This window comes from Gossypium arboreum, chromosome 2 (assembly GCF_025698485.1).
Source record: "Gossypium arboreum isolate Shixiya-1 chromosome 2, ASM2569848v2, whole genome shotgun sequence".
NCBI classification, from domain to species: domain Eukaryota; kingdom Viridiplantae; phylum Streptophyta; class Magnoliopsida; order Malvales; family Malvaceae; genus Gossypium; species Gossypium arboreum.
In genome coordinates this window covers 75,712,815-75,738,842 of record NC_069071.1, presented here as the reverse complement: position 1 = coordinate 75,738,842, position 26,028 = coordinate 75,712,815, and the positions used below count along the sequence as shown (strand labels likewise).

At 33.8% G+C, this 26,028-nt stretch overlaps 1 protein-coding gene and 1 long non-coding RNA gene across 2 annotated transcripts; one reads left to right on the top strand and one right to left on the bottom strand.

Annotated features, from left to right (window-relative positions):
* The first annotated feature begins 19,104 nt into the window (after window positions 1-19,104).
* LOC108466801 (uncharacterized) lies at window positions 19,105-22,651 on the top strand. Its single transcript, XM_017767164.2, has 7 exons — window positions 19,105-19,940; window positions 20,031-20,294; window positions 21,064-21,580; window positions 21,673-21,872; window positions 21,960-22,072; window positions 22,152-22,292; window positions 22,382-22,651. Exons 1-7 carry the CDS (start codon window positions 19,401-19,403, stop codon window positions 22,461-22,463), a joined length of 1,857 nt encoding a protein of 618 aa, XP_017622653.1. The 5' UTR covers window positions 19,105-19,400; the 3' UTR covers window positions 22,464-22,651.
* Window positions 19,486-20,624, bottom strand: LOC128289169 (uncharacterized). Its single transcript, XR_008278878.1, has 2 exons — window positions 20,050-20,624; window positions 19,486-19,929 (listed from the first exon to the last, which is right to left on the bottom strand). It is a non-coding gene; the product is annotated as an uncharacterized LOC128289169 (long non-coding RNA).
* Window positions 22,652-26,028: the final 3,377 nt, after the last annotated feature.

Here is a 26,028-nt window from a genome sequence, read left to right as displayed (position 1 = left end):
AACTTGCAAGAAAGATTAGTTCATTTACTTTGACAAGGACATCTTCCGACACTCCTTTCGGATACACAACTGACCTATCCTCTAATTGAATGATTACCTTTTTTTTTTCAAAGACCCGTGTTTAGTAGTTTATAAATAGATAGAGACATAACGTTAATAGATGCACTTAAATCACACATGACCTTTTTTAATGCCAACATTACTTATTTTGCAATATATAATAAACATACTTTGGTCCTTACACTTAGGCGAAATTTTTCTTTATAAAATCGCAGAGATGTTTTCGCCTACACTTACCCTTTTGTTACCCAGGAGCTTCTTGTTGTCAGTGCATAATTCTTTTAAGAGTTTCACATAGCATAAAACTTGCTTTATCGCATAGAGTAGGGATATGTTAATTTCAACCTTCTGGAAATTTCTTAAGGATTTCATTTTATTCTTGTTCTTTTTTACATTTGGTGAGCCTTCCAGGGAATGGGGTGGTACCACAAATGGTTTTTATGGTGCTGACTCCGTATTAGCTACTGGATCAAGTTTTTGTACTTTTTTTCTTGAGTCATGATCATGACTCGTGCCAAGTGTTGGCTCCAAAATCGTTCCATTTTTTAATGTCATAACACTTGTCTTTTGTCGTAGATTTGGCTCTGTTTGAGATGAAAACTTTACTTGGGATTCCAAACGACTAACTGTAAGCATAAGCTTACTCATTTTCTTATCTAGTTCTTGTAGGTGTGTTTCAGTCTTTTGTTGAAACTTTTCAATACTAACAACTAATCTCTCTACAATGACCCTAAGATATGTAACACCCCAAACCTGGCCAAGACATTATGGCCAAATTTGGCGTGTCACATTGAAGTGTTTTAGCGAAAATCATGTTTTCATTGAAAACTCTTCTTAAACAAAAGAAAGCTTAGTTAACTTAGAAATAAACACACCTTTCAGTTATGAAAGCCTTATTTAAAACATTTGATTTAAAAATTGAGTTGCGAAAGCGTAGAAAACATACTATAATTTAGGAAACCCATGTTCAACTTCTCGTAATTACAATGAAAATAGTAATAATAATTCAAGTAACCATAGCATAATGAAAACCTTATTACAATCTGATCTGAAACATATTTAATAAAATAAAACTTATAAGCTTAAAAAACAAGTCCAATTTTTATCTTGCTCGCTGGCCACCCAGAGTCCCTCCAAACATCAAACCGTCTATTGAGCATCACCTGAAAATAAAATAGAAAAGGGGGTGAGCTTTCGCAAACTCAGCGAGTGCAACCCTCGATGGAAAACAATCATTCAAAAATCACCATACATCAAACATGCAATTCAATCCCATCCAAATTATCCATCCCCTACACACCAGCTTTGTCCCCCGGCACACCATGTGAGGATATAAATATCGACCCACCCAGCCCACACACCAATGGTAGCCCGGTTTTGGAACTACTTTCATTTACATATTGAGCTTTAAAAGCCGTCGGTGGATCCACGATTTTCAGGCAACCATGAGATCCTCATATACTGCCACCGTTCCATAGTTCCTACCTCATATACAACCTAAGCAGAAGATCATATGTATGCATGTCACATCCATAAAACTTACATTCAACACCTAGGGGTATTTTGGTCATTTTCTCCCTTAGGGGCATTTCAGTAATTTTCCTTTAATTATGGCTTTCACTTACCTTGACCCGTTAACAAGTCCTGCGAGCTAAGATGAACGAATACTATGCACCAGGTAGGATTCTTGAGAAGAGGAGGTGGGTTATTAAAACCGCTTAAGTACCAAGCTCTCCCTAGATCCATTCCTAGACATGCATATACCCGTTGCCACAACTTAACCCTATGACTTGTCCACGGTCTCAATTAATTAATTAAGTTTTATGTAGTCATCATATACTAGGCCCAATACCCCTACATACATGCATATGGCCCATTGGGCCCAATCACATTCATATGGCCCATCTGGCCTAGTTCATATTCTTATGGCCCACTGGGCCCAATTCATATTCATATGGCCCATTAGGCCCAATTCATATTATACTAATACTCACATACAAATTTTCTAACACATAGCATCACTTAACAATCTTTGCCTATTATGGGCCCAACAGCCCATCAGGCCTATTTAGCCCATTTCGGCCCATTTGGCCAATTCTCAACCCAAGTCCATGGAATCGCCCGTGGGCCTCAGGTAACCTATCGATTTTCTCTCCAAGAGTGTTCGCGCACTCGTATGACTACTGTAGCCCAACTTTCAGCTCTTCGGCATTTCGGCTTTTTGGCATTTTAGCTTTTGGCGATTCATTGTGTGTGTAAAGTGTATGTACACACCTAATACGCAAGCGTGCTGCGATTACTTTAGTCACCAACCTACAAACGATATCACCCTTCCATTAATCGCATGCTTAATACATATCCTTACTAAAATCGAAACCTCACCTTAACCTTACCTCGCGCGATCAACCCTTTATTAAATCACTAACCACGATCAACTCCTAGATATGTACCAATCTTAACTATTAAAACCAGAATAATAGGTGACTCATATCCAACACAAGTCCCCTTACCTTAACTATGAACATTCGGCCACCTTAGCCAATGGAAGTGGAATACTTACCAAAACTGCAAACACTTAAAGAGTAATTCGGCAGAGAGCTAAGGTTCGAGATCCGATACTAATTCCCTACCAAAATTGATTAGAAAGAGTGAGGGACAATAACCAATACCTAGCAAAGAAAACCAATTAGAAGAGCAACACTTACACTAGATTCGGTCAAAGAGTATTCAGCCCTTGGGAGATTCGGCTTTTCAGCTTTTCAAACTTAGTATGGTGAATAAGGTTTATTTGGTACAGATTAAAGAAGAAGAGTAGAAGAAAAAATCAACTAAGTGAAACAAAGAAAATTGTGTAGAGAAGAATAGAAATCGGCAGGAAGAAAAGAAAGAAAAACAAAAGGGTTTTCGGCTTTTGGAGAAAGGGGTTTCTGGCAACAATGTGAAGAAGAATTTCGATAGTAGCCTGACAACCCTGTATTCGGCCCCTATTTATAGCCCTTATAACTGAATTTTCCATGCCCAATTCTCAATTCGGCTCCATCAATTCTCCCTTCTCATCTCCTCGTTTTTCTCCCTGATAACCCCTTGATCTTTTCCTTAATTTTCTCTTCTGAACACTCCCCTTGGAGTCCATCTTCATGCCACTTCTATCCTTCTAGAAGGCCAAAATTAAACTTCTAAAAATACTAAGCTAGGATTCGAACCTTCAATCTCCTTGTTAGCTACTAACGCCACCTCCCTACTCCCTAAGTGGCGTCACTTAGCCACTCCTCCACAAGGCTTTTTGATGCTATTTTTCCCCTATTTTTATTTAAAAGCCCACTTACTTGCCAATCCTGATTCTTTTAATAATTAAATTAAAATTCCTCCACCACAAAACTCGAACCCAGAACTTCTCCAACATACCTAGACACTTCAAATTCTTTAAACCCTGAAAGCCAACATGTTATTTGTCATTTTCTTGCTCACTTAAAAATTTTATGAGACCCATAGCCCAAAGCCTAATTCATCTAGGCCCAAAATTCAAGGTGTTACAACTCTACCCCCCGAAAAGAAATTTTGTCCCTGAAAAGAAATTTCATCCTTGAAATTTCCAACTACCCATTAGTCGCACCACCTAGGTTACACCACTACGCTTCTGCTGTGCACTTTATTTTTAATTCCAAAATAGATAGATCGTACACTATGGATAAAGTACGTACCAGTATTTGCTTCTGGAGCGTCTTCGTCTTCTCGGCGACAAGTAGCATACACCAAAGCTGGCTGCCTCGCCTCAGCATGGCCTGCATTTTCGCTTGGTGCTCCACGTCCACGTCCACGTCCATTGCCGTCACCGCCCTTGGCCTGGCCACGACCCCTTGGTGGCAGTTGACCACCCCTTGGTGGTTGAGCACCACCTTGGCCGACTACTGGCTCTCGGCCTAGCATTCGGGGGCAATTTTTAATCCTATGTTCCATAGATCCACAAGCTAAATAGGCTCCCATCCACTTCTAACACTCTCCTCTATGGCTTCTCCCACAATCAGCACAAGGTGACACCCCTGGATTAACAGCAAGGGACCTTCCTCTATCTGGCCCATTAACTATGGCCCTAGCCCTAGGCATCTGTCTAACACCCGGAGTCTTAGCCTCCCTCTTATTCTTACCCCTTTCTTTCTCCCGATTTAAGCGCTCAGTGCACTTTACCTCCTCCGCTATCTTTACCTTCTCTACTAATTTCGAGAAAACTCGCTCCCTTTGTAGAGCTATCAATATCCTAAGGCTATCTCTCAGTCCGTCCTCAAACCTAACGCAATGCTCATAGTCCATAGCCACCATTACTCTTGCATACCTACTAAGGCGTAGAAACTCCGCCTCATACTCCGCCACCGATTTGTTTCCTTGGGTCAAGTTCAGGAACTCCTTCCTTCTAGTATCCACATAGCTTGCACCCACATACTTCCCTTGGAATGCAGCTTTGAAAAACTCCTAAGTGACCCGCTTCGGTTGGGTGCCCTCTTTCACTATCAACCACCACTGATAGGTTTCTTCCCTAAGCAATGACACTACTCCTTTTAACTTTTGTTCCGGTGAATAGTCCAGGTCCTCCATTATTCTTTTAGTTACCTCCAACCAATATTCCGCCACGTTAGGAGACACGCCAGCAACGCCCTTAAAGATCCCAGCCCCGTTTGATCGAAGTCGCTCTGGAATGGACCCCCGATTTCCAGACTGTTGTTGGGCCCAGCGACCCTTTCCAAAATCCTCAGCATTGCCTGCGACAATACATCTTCTCTAGCGGCCCGATCATACAGTCCATTCCTAGCCACAAGTGAGGCCAGAGCCTCGTCTACTCCAATATTAGGCGCATGGCCCAACACCGACGATTCAGCCTTAAAACTTCTGCGGCCTCGGCCACGGCCTCTTGCACCTCTTCTAGCACTCATAGTCGATTCACTTATTATCTAAATTAGAAATTTTATGAAGTCTTAGTTAGTTTCAATAATTAACCTAATGTTTTATGGAAGTAATTAAAGAGAAGATTGTTTTCGAAAATCCTCTACAGTTCCAAGATCCTACGGGCTTTAATTCCATTCTAACAAAATCATCTAAAGTAGCCCTTTAACTATCTGCTGTATAACAATTTAAACAAATTTAAAAGTAAAATTACTTACTTGGTTCGACGTCGGAGACTTGGTGTGCCGCTCAGCAAGACTTCCCTTTTTCCAAAACATTGTGATTTAAAATAAATTTTTTTAAGACAAACAAAAAACCAAGTAATAAGACCAATTTCATATCTCGAGTTTTGCAACCTGGGCTCTGATACCACTAAATGTAACACCCCAAACTCGGCCCAGACGTTATGGCCAAATCTGGCATGTCACATTGAAGTATCTTAGCGAAAACCGTGTTTTCATTGAAAACTCTTCTTAAACAAAAGATACTTTAGTTAACTTAGAACTAAACACACCTTTCAGTTACGAAAGCCTTATTTAAAACATTTGATTTAAAAAATCTTATCATTTAAAAATTGAGTTACGGAAGCGTAGAAAATATACTATAATTTAAGAAACCCATGTTCAACTTCTCGTAATTACAATGAAAATAGTAATAATGATTCAAGTAACCATAGCATAATGAAAACCTTATTACAATCTGATCTGAAACATATTTAATAAAATAAAACTTATAAGTTTAAAAAACAAGTCCAATTTTTGTCTTGCTAGTTGGCCACCCAAAGTCCCTCCAAACATCGAACCGTCTAGTAGGCATCACTTAAAAATATAATAGAAGAGGGGGTGAGTTTTTGCAAACTCAGTGTGTACAACCCTCGACGGAAAACAAGCATTCAAAAGTCATCATACATCAAACATGCAATGCAATCCTATCCAAATTATCCATCCGCTACACACTAGCTCCGTCCCCCGACACACCATGTGGGGATATAAATATCGACCCACTCAGCCCACACACTAATGGTAGCCCGGTTGCGGAACTATTTTCATTTACATATTGGGCTTTAAAAGCCGTCGGTGGATCCACTATTGTCAGGCAACCATGCGATCCTCATATACTTCCTCCATTCCATAGTTCCCACCCTATATGCAACCTAAGCATAACATCATATGTGTGCATGTCACATCCATAAAACTTACATGCAACACCTAGGGGTATTTTGGTCATTTTCGCCCTTAGAGGTGTTTCGATAATTTTCCCTTAATTATGGCTTTCACTTACCTTGACCCGTTAACTAGTCCCGCGAGCTAAGATGAACGAATACTATGCACCAGGTAGGATTCCAGAGAAGAGGAGGTGGGTCATTCAGACTGCTTAAGTACCAAGCTCTCCCTAGATCCAATCCTAGACATGCATATACCCGTTGCTACACCTTAACCCTATGACTTGTCCACGGTCTTAATTAATTAATTAAGTTTTATGTAGTCATCATATACTAGGCCCAATACCCCTAGATACATGCATATGGCCCACTGGTCCCAATCACATTCATATGACCCATCTGGCCCAGTTTATATTCTTATGGCCCACTAGGCCCAATTCATATTCATATGGCCCATTAGGCCCAAATCATATTACACTCATGCTCACATACAAATTTCCTAATACATAGCATCACTTAACAATCTTTGCCTATTATGGGCCTAACAGCCCATTTGGCCATTTAGCCCATTTCAGCCCATTTGGCCAATTCTAAACCCAAGTCCACGGAATCGCTCGTGGGCCTCAGGCAACCTATCGGTTTCCTCTCCATGAGTGTTCTTGCACTCATGTGACTATCGTAGCCCAACTTTCAGCATTTCGACTTTTCGGCATTTCGGCATTTCAACTTTTACCGATTAATTGTGTGTGTGCAGTGTATGTACACACCTGGTAGGCAAGCGTGTTGCGATTCCTTTAGTCACCAACCTACAAATGATATCACCCTTCCATTAATCGCATGCTTAATACATATCCTTACTAAAATCGAAACCTCACCTTAACCTTACCTCGTGCGATTAGCCCTTTCTTAAATCACTAACTACGATCAACTCCTAGATCTGCACCAATCTTAACTATTAAAACCAGAATAATAGGTGACTCGTATCCAACACAAGTCCCCTTACCTTAACTATGAACATTCAACCACCTTAGCCAATAGGAGTGGAATACTTACCAAAACACCAAACACCTAAAGAGAAATTCGGCAGAGAGCTAAGATTCGAGATCCGATACTAATTCCCTACCAAAATTGATTAGAAAGAGTGATGGACAATAATCGATACCTAGCAAAGAAAACCGATTGGAAGAGCAACACTTACACTAGATTCAGTCAAAGAGTATTCAGCCCTTGGGAGATTCGGCTTTTCGGCTTTTCAAACTTAGTATGGTGAATAAGGTTTTTTTGGTACAGATTAAAGAAGAAGAGTAGAAGAAAAAATTAACTAAGTGAAACAAAGAAAATTGTGTAGAGAAGAATAGAAATCGACAGGAAAAAAAGAAAGAAAAACAAAAGGGTTTTCGACTTTTTGGATCTTGAAAAGAAAAGGGTATTCGGGTTTTGGAGAAAGGGGTTTCTGGCAACAAGGTGAAGAAGCCTGACAACCCTGTATTCGGCCCCTATTTATAGCCCTTATAGCTAAATTTTCCATGCCCAATTCCTAATTCGGCTCCATCACTTTTTCCTTCTCATTTGCTCATTTTTCTTCCTGATAACCTCTTGATCTTTTCCTTAATTTTCTCTTCTGAACACTCCCTTTGGAGTCTATCTTCACGCCACTTCCATCCTTCTAGAAGGCCAAAATTAAACTTCTAAAAATACTAAGCTAGGATTCGAACTTTCGATCTCCTTGCTAGCTACTAACACCATCTCCCTACTCCCTAAGTGGCGTCACTTAGCCACTCCTCCACAAGGCTTTTTGATGCTATTTTCCCCTATTTTTATTTAAAAGCCCACTTACTTGCCAATTCTGATTCTTTTAATAATTAAATTAAAATTCCTTCACCATAAAACTCGAACCCAGAACTTCTCCAACATACCTAGACACTTCAAATTCCTTAAACCCTTAAAGCCAACATGTCATTTGTCATTATCTTGCTTACTTAAAAATTTTATGAGACCCATAGCCCAAAGCCTAATTCATCTAGGCCCAAAATTCGGGGCATTACAAGATATGTCTTTGGGGTTTGAAATTGTTGAGACAAAGGTGGCCTTGGCTGATATAGTTGGTTGTACCAATGATTCGATTCATAGCTCATATTTGAGTGATCTCTCCACCCTGCATTGTAAGTATTTGAATGTGGATCATAACGCCTTTAAGGCAGCCTTAGAAAGTTCCCAATGACATCTACTTGTGTTGTTGTATCTTCCTGTAAAATTAGACACAAGTCTATTGAGTAATCACGCATAAAAAAAATCCCACACAATCAAGCTGAGTTCGTTTTTCATACAAGTAAATTTTGAACTACATTAGTGAGTTTTTCAATTTTATCTTCTAATGATGAAGTACTTAGCCTATGAACTCGTATCGTAGGTTCTATAGTTGGTCAAAATTGTTCTGAAATTAATTTCCTTACTTTTTGAAGAGTCATGTTAGCAAATGCCCCTCCGCTGGCAGCATCAATCATCTTCATTTCCATAGGGAGTAACCGCTCATAGAAACATTAAAGAAGTGATTGTTAGTTAGGCCATGTTGTGGGCAGCTTGCACACTTCTTGTACCGTTCCTAGTAATCATAGAGTGATTCAGTCTTATTTTGTCATCTTTTGATAATATCCCTCTTTCATTCAGCTGCCTAAGTTGCTGGAAAGAACTTGTCAAAAATAGGCGAGACAAGTTAGACCATGGATTAACTGAACCTGGAGGTAAATAAAACAACCACTCTCTAGTAGAGCCAGCTAGCAAGAAAGGAAAAGCTTGAAGTTTAATTTAATATTCGGTTTCCCCCTGAGATTTGATGCTTAAGAAAACCATATGAAATTCCTTAAGATTAGTATGGGGATTCTTATTTTGCAAACTGCAGAAAGTGGGTAATAGATGAATTAAGCCCGATTTTAAATCGAACGATGTTCCTCCTGTCGGATAAGTTATGCACAATGGTTGTTGCTCATCTGGTGCCGTAATGAGCTGTCGAATGGTTTGATTCACCATTTCTACCAGTTCACTAAGGGTATCGTTAATTTTTTACGTGTAAGATTGTTTCATATTCAAATTCTTTCACTTGTAGTTGTTTTCTATGTTGAATAACTTTTATTCGCAGTGATCGAGCTAACTTATAAATTTTCGGGTCAAACTCTAAGGTCCCTGATTCTGTCCTGGTCTTAAGTAAAAGAAATGAAAATTAGAATTATTTTTTAGTTTTTCGGGAATGACGCCAAAATTTGATGGCTGTCGAGACCACAAAATATAAATTTTCTATGCTCTAACTGAATTAATCTGTAGTATAGAAAAGTAGGGTCGGTCCCTTACTGATTGAGATTTCTAATATCAGTTTTAGCATGAACAGATTCCAAAGTCGTGGCAGCTATTGTAACACCCTTAACCCCGTCCCGTTACCGGAACAGGATTACAGAGTATTACTAGTCATTACAGTACATTTGCACATAAACAAGTATAAATGCAATATATCCATCTAAATATAATTTTAATGGGTCCACAGTACTTTACTAGTGTAATTAAAACAACTAGGGTTAGATCCTAAAGCTTAGTAAATTTTTTATGAAATTTTAAATTTACTTCTTTTGAACAGTACCACACGCCTGTGTGGCTAATTTAACATGTCCGTGCGGCATGGGACACGCCCGTGTCCTCAACCCATGTGCAACATTGACTTTTAAACACGGCCATGACACACGTCCGTGTGGCCTGCCCGTGTACTAAACTAACTTTAAGACACGGCCGTGGCAACCAAGGCACACACCCGTGTGACAAACTATATGAACTCAAAATGAACCTTGTATTTTAAAAATTTACCAATCCTGTAAATTTCTTTCCATAACCAATACAAATACCAGTATTAAACCAATCTAAACACATTTTACATATTATCTAATACTTAACTTTAAACACTTATCATGTATCATGTATCATTATCAATTATCAATTTACTTATTTCACTATTACAATCACAATCCAATATAAAACACTTAAGACATCCTAGGTACATGCCATTACCGATAATTAACATGCTTTACCTTTTTGAGTTCGGGATCGGCTTATAATGCTGATTCGACGATCTATCTTTAACCTAACCTGCGCACGGAAACAAACCGTACGCTGAGTATGAACTCATTGGTATTTCTATAAATCAATACTTAAGTCAATAATAAATCATATATCAATGAACCTTGAGAATTCAATCTATTACTCCTAATAGTTCAATCATTTGTTTTTGATATATAATGCTAAGATCTTGTTAATCACTTTCGGTGAAATGTATACAGTTTCAATGTTTATTCATTATCCGTCGATTTTTCATATTTATTCAAGAATAACTTTGTGATCATTATCATTCGGATATTCAAGAGCGATCCATTATTCAAGAACAATTAGTTTTTCAAGACTTTTATTTACAATTCATTTGAGTAATAATATTATTCACCTTTCATTCAATATTCTGTACTATCTCATTTCAATAACAATCAATATTCTTTGGTAACAACCAATTGATCTTTATCGTTCAGTACCAGTTAGTCAACAGTAATAATCGGTTAATCAGTAATATTCATTTATTTAGTATCAGTCGTTTTTTCTATAATAGTCAATTATTCAGTAGCAGATAGTCTTTAATACTTTTCATTACCCCTATTAACATGACTCGTACCTGGATGGATACACGGATCCAACCCACACACCGGGGATAGTATACAGTGTTTTATCGGCCGAAGCCGGAATACACCGTAAGGGTAATAAATAAAGATAACGATGGAGTAAGATACACAAAGTACCTCATCGGAACAAATCCGAGCGATATGATAATAGATCAGTGCACGAGTACCTCTTGAAACGAATCCGGAGCAGATCCACATGAGTCGACACATATAGTGTCTCATCGACACACAGTCGGAATATCCCTAAACACTTCCAATCCTATGGCATACCAATTATATCCGACTAGCCCGATACAGTTAATAGGGTATTCAATAAACTTTCAAATTTTCAATTTCATTTGTAATTTAATTTCAATTCAATTTAATACATTTTTCCATATCAATCCGCATGCAAATCAATTTCAATGTAATATACATTTTTCAGTTTTCTACTCAATATTCACATATTCTATTCAATATCAATAATCACTAATAATTCATGAATTTTTATTCAATTCAATACCATAATAATAATAATAATACTTACCATTCATATAAATAATAAATTCAATAAATAATTATTAGATTCGGTTTTTAGAAATACAAACCGTAATTCTCGAGTTTACTTGATATCCTCGTCCACTTTCTCTTTCCCCTTCTTCGATGACATTTCCAGCGCTACGTTAGCTACAAAAAAATTTACATTCATTCAAAGTCATTAATATCACATTCTTAAAATTTCCATGTAACTTTTCCACAAATTCCAATTTAATCCTTCCACCATAACCATTCTTTTTCTTCAAAATTAACTTAAGTTTTCATCTTTATACTTGCTTAAAATAAATTCCAGCTTTTCATATTCAACATAAAACTTAAATTCTGAATTTCTTCAACTTAGTCCTTACTATGTCAAAACTTAACTTTCTCTTTATAATTTAATCATTTTCCCACTTCTAACTTAAATTCCTATCAATAAAACTCATAATTCTTTAATTTGTTCAACTTAATCAACACATAAAATTCATTACTTCCTAACTTTTGATATAATTCATGTAGTACTCCTCTCTAGGATTCCATAAACATCAAATTTACTAAGAAAAGGACTAATTTGACTTACCAATCAAACTTCAAACTTGAAAATCCTAATTTCTCCTTTTTCTTTTTCTTTTCTATTTTCTTCTTTCTTTCCCTGCTAACCGTGGCCTTCTTTCTTTCCTTTTTCTTTATTTCATTTCTTTATTTCTTTTATTTTAATTACTTTATAATATTATATTAATATAATATACTTTAATTATTATTATTATTTTACTTATATATTAAGTAAATATACATATATAATACATGTGTACCATTTATATTTGTACACATTTAACTTATTTTAACCATACATTTGTCACCCCTTTTGGCTTATTTGCTTATTTAGTCCCTTCACCTTTCTTTATTCTATAATTAAACTTTTATTCTTTATTCAATTTAATCCTTATACTTAATTATTCTTAATTAAGCTAAATTCTCTTAATTAAGTTTTAATTGACTATTCACTTAACTTAAATATTTACGAATCCACTTTTCGAAATAAAGACCCGAAAATAAACTTTTCCGACATCGGTAAAATTCGGGTCATTACAGGTATCGTGCCCACGACTTGTAATGTGTTGTGTTGAAAATAAATCAAATGAGGGGCTTTAGTTGATTAAGGTTAAAAATATAAAAATGAATAGGACGAAATAATAACTTAATTATAATTGAAAAATAAAATTAAATAACTTAAATTAAATTAGGAAATCAAATATACGAATTCTTAGCCTTAGACTTGGAATATTCTAGACTCGAGTCTCTTTAAAAGTGAATATTCCTTTCCAAACGATAAGTTGGTTATAGCAATCAAGGACGCCTCAATTATCAACTCTTCATTGTGTAGTTGATTCTTGTACACCTTGCAAACCAACCATTACCGACTATCTAACAGCATAACACCCCAACTCGAATTAACGATCTCAATCGCGTAGGTCATTAATTCCAATCATTACCCCCCTTGACGGGACCCAACTGGTCTTTTCCCATTTGGATATGCCAATTTGTTCGCAGGAACTCAAATGCCACATACAGCTAACTATTTTTCCCAACTATATGCCAAACAACTCCAACCTAACATGCGCTTTGTGAATTGAAATTGAATTAACTTTAAGGGACGATTGTGAATATCCCGTATTCCAGAGAGATAATAAATACTGTGTTGTAAGGTATTTAGCGCGGGTTTATTTCTCATGATTCTTGGTCGGAATGATAAGCAGCCTAAAGCTAAATGTAGATTACTTGAGTATGAAACTAATCATACTTGATTGGTTTGTAAGAATGAATTTTACTTGATTGGTTTGTAAGAATGAATTTTAATGGAAGATAATAAGTGGAGAAGAAAGGAGACTAAAAGAGTAATTGCACCAAAATATAAAAGGAAGAAAGAAATGGCATAATGTTTGACGCAAGAATATGCAATTTGCTTTCTCAATTCCTCTCTATTTTCATGTCACAATTACAAGCCTTTATATTCACCTCTCAAAGAGCCAATTTCACATGATTTTTTTCCTAGAATCATGTTCAACAACCATACACAAAATCAATTTTTTTTCTATATATAGGGTTTTGTCAAAGTAAAAAAAAATTTGATATTTTTTATCAACCCAAAAATAATTCTGCAACTTTCAATTCAGCCTATCATCTTGCTTTTTGTTTCAATTTAGCTCGATTTTGCTTGTTTTTGAACTTCGACACTCCAATTGTGTCTCTAATAAAATTTAAGCAAGAAATCACCAGCTTAGTAGCATTCTATTAAAAAAATTGACAAAAATTAGGTATATTAAACACATAAAATTAACTTGCTATCAAATTGGAAACACAAAAATATATAGACTTTTTCAGCAACTTTTGAGCCCTAATTCGTGCAATTTCATGGTAATTTTTGTCAAAATTCTTACTTTAATTATAAAATAATTAACTTACACTTAAATTATTAACATATTAAATTTTAATTATTTTATAATAAATCTACACAAATTTGGTTTATTTTCGACAGTTTTGCACAAAAAGTGAAAATTGGCTCGAGAGACACCTTAAGAGGCTTGAACAGTTGGGGTAATGTTGTGCATCAAGTGATCAAGAGCAAGACTAATAACGTTTTTCAAACATGGATATCCAAAAATATGTATTAAAAATATTTTATAATTAATTTATGTCTAAAATTAATTGAGTTAAAAATTAATTATAAGCTTGAAGATGAAAAGAGACCCAATTGTGTTAAGTAAAGAAGACTGATCCACTTAGCAAATGGGGTAGCCCAAACCGTCCAAAGAACTGACCCAGTCAAATGATTTTAGCTGATTTCCACACTTGCAAAATAGCCCTTGAAGTTTCCTTAAAATCCTATTCAAACCCCTCCACTTTTTGTGCTTTCAAACTTTTGCCCCTAGCTTAAAATAACAAGTTTAAGCCATTCAAACTTGCACCATATGTGGCCAGCCAAGGGAAGAGGAGTGGTTGCTATTTATTTTCTATTTTTAGCAGCCATTCCCTCCTATAAATACCCATTTTCTCTTCCTCATTCAACACATCTTTCATTTTCCCACACATCTCTTTTTGTCACTTGCTTTTCTCTATTCCATTCCCTTCATTATTTTCCCATTTCCTTTGTCGATTTCCCTCTTGGAAAAGAGCCTCTTCCACCTTGGAATAACATCATTCAATTTTTTGTAGAGGCCTCGGTTCAACAGAACGAGTAGAGAAGAAGATGAACACACTAGTCTGGCTTTAGAGAAATACTGGATTTGCTTTCTAGTTTCCTTCTCTTTAATTTTCTTGTTTATGTTATGATTATGAATATGGATGATTGTTGTATTGTTGTTCTTATTCTAATTAAAATGACTTAAATTAGTTTGTGTTAGGTTGATTGCATTTTGGCCACTTGAATTATTAAAATCATGTTTGTGTTATTATAGGCCTTGATGAGTTGCTCAATTGAATAAAATCATGCTTATGTTGTACTTGCATTATAAAAAGTAAGGTGACGAATGAATTAATTATTAAACGTATTGAAATTATAATTAATTGACCCAATATTTAATTGGTGCATGTTTAATCTTCTGAGGTAGCTGAAGGTTATATTAGCAACGATATTTAATGGTACATTAGCCTTGCATAACTTGCAAGATTATTGTGATTAAACTGTTTTAATAAAGATATATATTGTTACCTCACTTAATCTTATATGTGCTTATGAAGATTGATTAATTGTTTGAATTGGCATTAAAAAATATTCAAGAGATTAGTTAATTTAGTAAGTATGAATTTGCAGTAGTTAACAAATTACCAAGTTGCTGTAAAAATATTTGTAACAACATGAACATGAATTTAGTAATTCTAAGTTAATGAATGTAATCGATCTAGCACAATTATGTCATATTGATTAAAAATCTTCTTTTTGAAATCATGCATTGAAATTTTTACCTTTTATTTTTTACTTAGTTAATTTTTATTTTTAAATCATTTCTTCAAAACAAAATATTTTTCTCATCACCAAAGTGTTTGATTTACATTTCATAAATATTTTTCTTTCACAGTCCCTGTGGGTATGATAACTCGACATTTACTTGTCACTTTATTACTTGTTGCGATTGTGTACACTTGCACATATTCGTCGTTCCACAAATTCACCCTACTTAGCCCATGCTTGTCCTCAAGCATGTTGTACATTCCCATACGTGAAACCATATTGTAATTATAACTACTGTTTTATTTAATTTTAGTTATTTTTATTTTAATTTCATCTATGTTAAACATGAGTCCAAAGATGTGAGTGAGTCCCCAAAGGGCTCATTATCTACTTAAACTTTTTTTCGTCAACTAAATCGGTACTTGATTCTAACTCTGTTAAGTTCAAGACAAATGACAAAATAAGATTGTGACACGTGTCATAAATGATGTCATGATGATGTCATAATCTAAAAAAATTAATTTTTTTCCTTTGACTTTTCTCCCCCAAAATTTTTTGTCCTGTAATTAATTTCTTTCTTTTCTGTTTTTTCTTTCCTTCCTTCATTTGTTATTCTTCTTTCTTCTTTTTCCCTCAACTCAAGTTGCTGCATCCATCGATATCGACAGTTTACCTCCTTTTCGGCCTAAAAATGGCACCGAAGTATAGCTTTCAAAAGTAAACCCCAGTTTTGACAATAGTATCATCCTTACTAACCCCAGTTTTCAACGGAAAAACTTCATGACTAACATTCTCTTCTTCTTGTTCATCAATTTCGGGTATGTTCGGTGACCTAAAACTCAAAAAGGTACCAAGCAATACAATACTGCAAACCAAAACACTATATGTAATAACCAAAAAGTAAAACAACAAAAACAGTTTATCTATACAAAAATATTAAAAAGCAAGCCAAACCAACAAAAAATGGATGATACAAACAAAACTATAACATATTTTAACTAATATCACTATATATTTCCTAACTTCAACTCCAATGTCCATTTCTTTCAAGCCCCATCTCTCTCTATATTAAAGAATTATGTCTTTTCAATTTCCAATCTATAAAAGAGGAACCAATTACAAGCAAAACAAAATATTGAATTCAGAAACAAATTTATCACAAAAGTTGTTAAACGGGAACACATCTTTAGGGGTGAGCGTTCGATCGAATTGAATGAAAAAATTTTAAGTTAATCGAGTTAATGAATCATATTTTATCATCCTAATTTGATTTGAAATTTTCTCGAATCGAGTTGAGTAAGATGAAATCCGAATCGAGTGAATCGAATATATTTGTTCGAGTTAAATTTTAAAAAATAATTTTGGGTCCTTGTAACCACTGTCACCCATCGTAATAAAATTTGTCCACCTTAATCAAATTTTTTATTAACTTTCATCACCTCATAATTTATTTATTAAACTTTTATATACGTGTTAGTTTCTTTGCTTGCTTAGTTGTTTCAATTATCTTCAAATTCTTGTCAATATATATTTTGGAATTAAAAAATATATTAAATGTAAAAATATGATTTTTTAATAAAAGTTATTTTAAAGATAAAATGTGAAATTGATACAAATATAAAATTTTAATATTAATATTTAATGGCATAATTAATAATTCAATTTTAATATAAATATTCAATTTGACTAAACAATTCAATAATATAAATAATATAAAATGTGAAATTTAATTTAATAATATAAATAGTAGATATAAATAAAATTATTACTATTTATGTTTAGTGATTTTTTGGATAATTTTGATTATTTATTTGAGAGTAAAAGGTGAGAAGTAAAAGTTTAGGGGGAAAATAAAAAGTTTTGGGGATTAAAAGTTTGAGAGAAAGTAAATAAATAGGGGGAGTAAAATTTTGGAGGGAAAATATTAAAAAAATTGAGGGGGGGCGATGGGTTTGGGTAGATGGGAGGTGAGATGAGAAGGAAGTAAAAATTTTAGGGGAAAAGTAGGAAGGAGTAAAAATTCTAGGGAAAAATAAAAAGTTTTGAGGGTTTTTGGAAGTAAAATTTTGAGAAAAAGTAAATTGGATAGTAAAATTTTGGTGGGTAATGGATTTGGGGTAAATTGGGGGGTTAAGATGGAAGGGGAGTAAAAGTTTTGAGAGAAAGCGAGAATGAGTAAAAATTTTGAGGGAAAAGTAAAAAGGTTTGGAAGTTTGGGGTAAAAATATAAAATATTATAGTTTGATATTCGAATTATTCGAATACTCGATTCGACTCAAAATTCGAAAAAAATTCAAGTTGACTCGAATAACTCGATTCATTTAACTCAAAATCCGATTTTTTTTTCAATTCTTTCAAATCGAATCGAGTTTTGCTCACCTCTACTCACCTTAAAACTAAAATTAAAAGCAAACAAATGAAGATCAACCCAGCAAAAATGAAGATCAACCCAGCAGCAGAAAAGCAATAATTAAGAGCTTTTGAGAGGTAAAATTGCTAAGAAAAAAGAGAGAGGAAATTTAAAGCAAAGCTGAAAACTACTCAATTACAAACAAACAAAAAAAATTAAAACTTCCCAGCAATATATTAAAGACCTAACAATACCCGGAAAAAACCAAAAAAAATCCCAAGATCCTTGAAGCTAAAGAAACTGAAATTAAAAGGATTTTCAAAGTGGGTTAAACACAAGGCAATTGGTAACTAAAAACAAAGAAAAAAAAGGAATCCTGTATTTTTTATTCTTCTTTATGTACAGTGTTTTATCACTTTTTTTTTTCTTACTTTTGACTGCTACACTTAGGTGCCATTTCTAGGTCGAAAAGGAGGCGAACTGTCGGCGACGATGGAAGTAGCAATTTAGGCTGAGGAGAAAGAAAAAAGAAGAAGAGAGAGAGGAAGGAAGAAACAAAAAAAGGAAATTAATTACAAGAAAAAAAAATTAGGGGAGAAAAGTCAAAAGAAAAAATAGGTTTTTTTTTTAATTTTTTTTTAAATTAATCACATCATTTATGCCATATACCACAATTTTATTCCACTATTTATCTCGAACTTAACGGAGTTAAATTTAAATACCGATTTAATTGATAAAACAAAATTCAAATACCAATATAGAACAGAAAAATTATAAATTTCAATATAAGAGAAATGAATAAATTTAAGAACTAATTTTATATTTAACCCTTCTCTTTTCTTTAACTTTCCTCAACCAATCCTTTGCCTTGTTCTGGATGAGTGCATAAACCAACAGGTTCTCGGTGAAAAAATAACCCTAGTCACGTATTCGTTTTTATCAAACATTTGTGGTGTATTCGGTGGAAAAATATTCCATAATTTCATACACACTTCACAAATAAGTTGACCTTCTGAGAAAATATTAAAAAATAAAATGGATATTTGTCCCACTGTCTTTTAACGGGATAGTTTTTATATATAGGTATATATACAGAATTTAATTTTGTATTCTCAATAAAATTAAAAACTTTTCTAGTATCCTTAGTTAAATTAATTTGATGGATTTTTATTTAATCGGATCATAAATTAATTTAATTTTAATTAAATAAATTATTAAAATTTTATAAAAAATTAAAAATCTAGAATTCCAACAATTTTGGTATCTTTAAATTAAATTTAAAATAAAAATAGTAAATAAATGATTTATAGCAGTTTGTGTAATTCTTTTTAATTATTGAGCAGCTCATAATGATTTTAATGTTTCGCTCATAAATTTTTGGTAGACATTTTTTTTATAAAAATTATGCAATATTGAATTCCAGTAGCAACCAGAAAAGAATATGCTGTTGTTTTCTTTTAATCCAGAAAAAAATATGAAATGCAACATGCACAAGGAGAAGAAAAAGTATAGTAATGCTTTCAATAAAAGAAAACAAGAAAAATATCAAGCTATTTGGAAGTTTGTTCATAGATATTTTTCTTTTTCCTGGATAGAAACTGGATTGTATTGTAGGGTTATAGTTCATTGGTTTAAGCGGGTTCATCTTATCTTCCCCAACTTCATCGTTCTAGACACCATCCTTCCACATCTTTCTTCAGACAAACCCTGGAACAAAAATCCATGGCTTCCACTTCAACATCCTTGATACCCTTACGAGGACGTGGTCGAAAAGCCAGTTTCTCTTCATCACCAGCAAAAACTGCACTAAAAAAAGCGTTGAGATTTTCATTTTCGTCAAAGTCAAGTGTAGTTATATGCGTTAAATCTTCTAGCGGTGCAGTGAAATATAATGAAGTGGTTGTTGATGAAGAGATGGACAAGATTAGGAGACTTCAAAATGGGTCCGATGTTCGAGGGGTTGCACTGGAAGGTGAAAAGGGTCGAACCGTGGACCTTACCCCACCAGCCGTGGAAGCCATAGCCGAGAGCTTCGGAGAGTGGATTATCAAGGCCTTGGAAAAGGAACGAGGACGTCCAGTGGAAGATGTTACAGTATCACTTGGCAAAGACCCTCGAATATCAGGAGCATCTCTGAGTGTAGCAGTATTTGCAGGCCTTGCTCGAGCTGGCTGCTTGACATTTGAGATGGGCCTTGCTACTACACCAGCTTGTTTTATGAGCACATTGCTGCCACCATTTGCTTACGATGCTTCAATCATGGTAGAGTAAAAAAAGCAGTCTTAACTAAAATCTGTGTTGAAAAAAATGTTAAATCAACTATGGTAAATTTGTATGTAATTTGTGTTGCAGATGACGGCTTCTCACTTACCCTACACTCGCAATGGTCTGAAATTTTTTACAAAGAAAGGAGGTTTAACTTCGCCTGAAGTGGAAGAGATATGTGACGAAGCTGCTCGTAAGTACGCCAACAGGCTCACAAAAGTGTCGACCATGCTTAACTCTCCTCCAAAAAAGGTTGACTTCATGAGGGCTTACGCAAAGCACCTACGGGACATTATCAAGGAGAGAGTGAACCATCCTATTCATTATGATACTCCACTCAAAGGATTCCAGGTTTTATCTCTATCTTTTGGTGTGCTTGCCATTTGTTTACATGTATTTTTCTACGTTAAATATTGCATTTTACCATGGAACTCTATTCGGTTCACTCTTTCTTTTTGCATCCAATTAGAAATAGTAGGAAACTTCAAATATAAATCATATGGTGCTTGTTAGGCCGTTGGCTTGTCGAAAAGGGAACATGATTTATTTTATCCTCTAATTTTATAAAATAAGTTATTTTAGTTATTTATTTAATTTTCTTTTATCTCTTTTAATTTTTAAATTTGTATTATTTATTAAATCACTTTAAAATATATGAAAAAATTAATGTGGTTGACTTTGCTCACGTTATTTAAAATTTTAAAATTTTTAAAAATTATTTTAAAAATTAAATACTTTTAAAATTAGTAAAAAGTATAAAAATTATAATAAAATATTTTTAAATTTTAAAAATAATTAATTGCTGACGTGGATGTCATATATTAACTTTTGATCTATTTTAGGTGATTTGATAAATAATATAAATTTAATGAGACAAAAATTAAATAAAGAATTAAAATAATTTTTTTTATAAATTTAGAAGGACAAATTAGCCATTATCCATCCAAAAACAGGCCAAGTTTTCGTGTGGTCAAGAATTCTTCTAGTAAGAGGGCCATATCCGTGGAGATCAGGCTAAGGGCTTAGTTTGCTGAAGATCCTAGCCCACGTAACACAGTGGCAATATATTTATGCATCGTTACAAGCTAATTAATTGCCTTGACATTACACCTGATTGCAGATAATTGTAAACGCTGGAAATGGATCAGGAGGTTTCTTCACATGGGATGTGTTAGACCAGCTTGGCGCAGATACATTTGGTTCTCTACATCTCAACCCTAATGGGATGTTCCCCAATCACATCCCCAATCCCGAAGACAAAACTGCAATGGCATTAACCCGAGCCGCTGTGCTAGAAAACACAGCTGATCTCGGCATTGTTTTCGACACTGACGTAGACCGCAGCGGTGTGGTCGACAACAATGGAAATCCCATCAATGGTGACAAGCTTATAGCCCTCATGTCCGCCGTTGTTTTGAAAGAACATCCCGGTACCACCATTGTTACTGATGCTCGTACAAGTTTGGAACTTACAAGGTTTATCACTGATAGAGGCGGCCATCATTGCTTGTATCGTGTCGGTTACCGGAATGTTATCGATAAGGGGGTTCACTTGAACCAGGATGGCGTTGAAACACATCTCATGATGGAAACTTCAGGACATGGTGCACTCAAAGAGAACTATTTCCTGGACGATGGTCGGAAACACACCTCTTGTTTCTTAATGATCTTTTTTTAATTGGTTTCCAGGGTTGAATTAATCTAAGGTTTTGATTTTCAATTCCTTTAGGGGCTTACATGGTAGTGAAAATCATCATTGAAATGGTACGCATGACGCTTGAGGGATCAGATGAAGGAATAGGTAGTCTAATAAAAGATCTTGAAGAGCCATTAGAGTCCATAGAGCTTAGGATGAATATCATCTCCGAGCCTAAATATGCGAAGGCAAGAGGTAGAGAGGTGATTGAAGCATTTCGGTCCTACATTGAGGTATCATACATCTCGTAAAATGAGAAGAAAATAATAAATAAATGAACAAAACTGAACTTCATCTGCTAATATTTAATTGCTTTGCAGGAATGTCAGCTTAAAGGATGGGAATTAGACGCTTGTGGAGATTGCTGGGTAAGCGAAGGTTGTCTTGTCGACTCGAACGACAGTCCAGCTGCCATTGATGCTCACATGTACAGGTACCACAAAACATCTCTATCAGATTCTTAGCATTTACAAACAATTGTTTCAACCGAAGTTGTGTTTTGATGTCTATAGGGCTAAAGTTTCAAATGAAAAAAATGATGAGATTGGTTGGGTACACATAAGGCAGAGTATCCACAACCCAAATATTGCTATAAACATGCAATCATCAGTTCCGGGAGGCTGTCAACTAATGACAAAAGTTTTCAGAGACAAGTAAGGCAAATTAATTAACTAAAATATCTATTATGTTGAATTTTGCTTTCTCTGTGATTAATATTGTTGATGACCTTGAGGATTTCCAGGTTTCTCTTGGCAAGTGGAATGGACAAAATCCTTGACTTTTCTCAGGTCGACAAGTATGCCAAACTTGGGAAAATGGGCTAAGCTATGATTCAATTACATAATTTGTATATATAGCATATGGGAACATCCAACGAAATTGTACCCTATCTGTGTATTGTTTGACATATACCGAGGTTGTATTTCAATGTATAATGAAGACTGTATACTATACTATTGCTGTTTCCTCATTTTGGAAATTAGAAGAAAAAAATTACTATTAACTTATGATATGAGGAGATTGCTCACTTCTTCCTCCTCTCTGAAAATTATTTCACACAGCGTTGTGTATTTTCATGAGTATTCAATATTATGGATATTTTTGTTTCAAAAAATTATTAGGGTTATTTTGATAATTAAATAAAAATTAATTTCATTTAAAGAGATTCATGCATTAAATGAATTTATTTACTAAATAAAATGATTTCAATGAAAACCTATATGGTCATATTTAAAAATAATGGAATCATAAAAGCACTTGCACTTTTTAATAAAAGATTGCATATTAATATAATGTTTATTATTTTTATATAAATATTTAAATAATACAAAAATACAATGTCTCAAGCCTATCATTTTATTTAAAATTTAATTTTAATGGAATTTTTGTTATAAATATAATTTAAATAATAATTTTATTATTAATATTATTTCTTTATTATAATTATTTTATCGAGCTTCTGTATTGAAAAAATATATTTTAAGATATATTTATCCTAATGATTAAATTACAATTTCTAGTATTTTAAATTGATTAATTTTTTTAAAATTTTAATATTTAAAATTTTCATCAACTATACCAGGGTTCCAAAATTATGAGTCAAATTCTAAACGGATTCTAAAGTTGAAATGTTTTAATTAATTTCTCAATTATGAATCAAATTCAATTAGTATCGTTTAAAATTTATTGATCAAATTTACCCATAATTTAAGATAATTAATCCTAATTTTAACTTTTTAGAATTTAATATTTTCTCGGTCTAATATTATTTTATTTGTGAGACTATTGAGACAAGGTTTAACATAAATAGGGGTGTGTTAAAAAAAATTCTAAACCGAAAAACTGAAGTGAATCAAATAAAATTTCTATTTTTTGGTTTATTTGGTTTTTTAATTTAATTGATTTTCTTATTCAGTTTAATTAGTTTATTCAATTGATTTTGATTTTGACATTTTAAATTGAAACCGATTAAATCGATTAATGTCACAATCCATTTACTTACATAAACCCAAATTTAAATATTAAATCTAAATACCCATTAAAATTTAAAACTCAAATTGATAATTTGAATTTTTTATGATATTTATTTTAATTTTTATCATTTAATATATAAAACAACTCAAATTGATATATATTTGTTAAGAACGGTAAAAGACATGAAAATTGTATGTTGGCCGTGTAAGAAAATAAATATTTTTGAGTTTATTAAAATTATTTGCTTTAATTTTTAATATTTTATAATAAATTTGAAATAAAAATAAAAGTAATATAATATACTAAATTGAAGAAAGAAGATAATTATGTAAAAAAATAAATTTATAAATATCTCAATTAAAGTTTTTTTCAATTGAAAAAATCTAAAAATCACCGAAATTATTATTCTTATTAACAATTTCTTTTAATTTACTCCAGCATTCTCACGCGAAATGTAGCAGCAGAACTATTTAAACTGAGAACATAGTGAAGTGTCTGAATCATGTAAAACATTATTATTATTATTATTTCTTGAGTAAATTGTCCACAAGAATTGATGCCAAACTTTATTTAATTTTCCCACAAATACAAGCATTAGATGCATTAGGCAACGTAAAATATAAAGGGTTGAAGCAAGCATATAACCAAGCACACACAAGATTAGATGAATGCATAAAGCAGCTGTGACAAGCAGCAGCTTGTTATTTGGTAGACTCTAGTTTAAACAACATTCTAAGCTTGAGCCAGGTATGCACCGATTTTGATCAGTTTGATCCGTTGGATTCCCTCATCAAACAGTGACTGTGGAGGTGCAACATCCTCATTTAGCTTTACGTATACTACACTTAACCCTACTTTACAGTCCTCCGCCTCAAATTTGGCTGTGAAACTGCTGAACTCATTCTTCAGGTCACCTTCTATCAATCCATAATTGACCGAGTGGTTAATTGGATCAACCAAACTCACAATCATCTTGTAGATTTAGTATCCCCATCTACACCCACAAACGGAAATGAATATGTTATGTAAAGATTATGTGAAAAGTAAAACGTTGATAATGATAATGTATCGTAAAGAAAAAGAGAAAAAAAATAAAGAACACACGATTTTTACGTCGAAACCTTTTTGGAAAAAAAATCACGGGCAAAGGAGAAGATAATTCACTATGTCGAATTCGAATGAATACAAGAGGAGTAGACTATTTCTATTTATAGACTTGAAAAACCATATTCTAATAGGAGTGTAGTAAGGTTGAAACCCCTTATTCTAATCAATATCAAATAGATGAGGTGTAATAAAGTTGAAAAACCTTATTCTAAAATAAAATAAAAAAGTGTAGTTCTATACGGATTTTACTTTTATTTTATTTTACCGCTGTGTTTCATTTTAATAAGGATTCAGGTCACTCAATTCTAAAAATCTCCACCTTGACACGAATTCTTCAACAAACAAGTTCTTCATCACGAACTCTCAATGAACAAGTTCTCTACCTCTTCCATAAAAACCCCTTAAGGGTTTAACTTTAACAATGAATACCAACCAAGTCTAAGCAATGCTCAAACTTGGTTATGGGAAGTGATTTAGTCATCATATCTGCATGATTTTCATGAGTACTAGTATTGCTCACAACAATATCACCACGAGCAATAATATCACGAACAAAATGATAACAAACATTAGTGTGCTTTGTTCTCTCATAAAACATTTGATCTTTTGTAAGGAAGATGACACTTTGACTATCATAAAATACTATATTGATTTCAAGGTCTTCATTGAGTTCACTAAAGAGTCCCTTCAACCAAATGGCTTCTTTACAAGCCTCAGTAATTGCTATGTACTCAGCTTCAGTGGTAGACAAAGTGACTGTAGTTTGCAAAGTGGCTTTCCAACTGAATTCACAACCTCCGATTATAAAAACATAACCTGTGAGAGATCTTCTTCTATTAAGGTCTCTAGCAAAATTAGCATCAACATACCTAATTACTCCATCTCTAGTTCTTCCTAACAGCAAGCAAACATTAGTAGTACCTCATAGGTATCTTAAAATCCACTGAACTACTTTACAGTGTTCTTTATCAGGATTCACCATGTATTTGCTAACTACATTGACTGCATATGATAAACCTGGACATGACCAAACCATATCATACATGAGAAATCCCACTACACTAGAATATGAAACATGTGACATGTACTCAATCCTATCATCTGATTGTGGAGACAAAGCCGATAAAAGTCTAAAATGGGTTGTTAAAGGAGTAATAATAGGTTTAGCACTTTGCATATTGAACTTGCAAAGAACTTTCTTAATGTACCCCTTTTTGACTTAGGTACAATTTACTTGCTTTTCTCTCTCTAAGAATCTCTATACCAAGTATTTTATTTACTGGTCCCAAATCTTTCATCTCAAATTCT

Coding starts and splice junctions, on each gene's coding strand:
- LOC108466801 (XM_017767164.2), top strand. CDS start 19,401: ATGGCTTCCACTTCAACATCCTTGATACCCTTACGAGGACGTGGTCGA. Junction 21,873..21,959: donor CATTTCGGTCCTACATTGAG/GTATCATACATC, acceptor ATTGCTTTGCAG/GAATGTCAGCTTAAAGGATG. Junction 22,293..22,381: donor ACAAAAGTTTTCAGAGACAA/GTAAGGCAAATT, acceptor GAGGATTTCCAG/GTTTCTCTTGGCAAGTGGAA.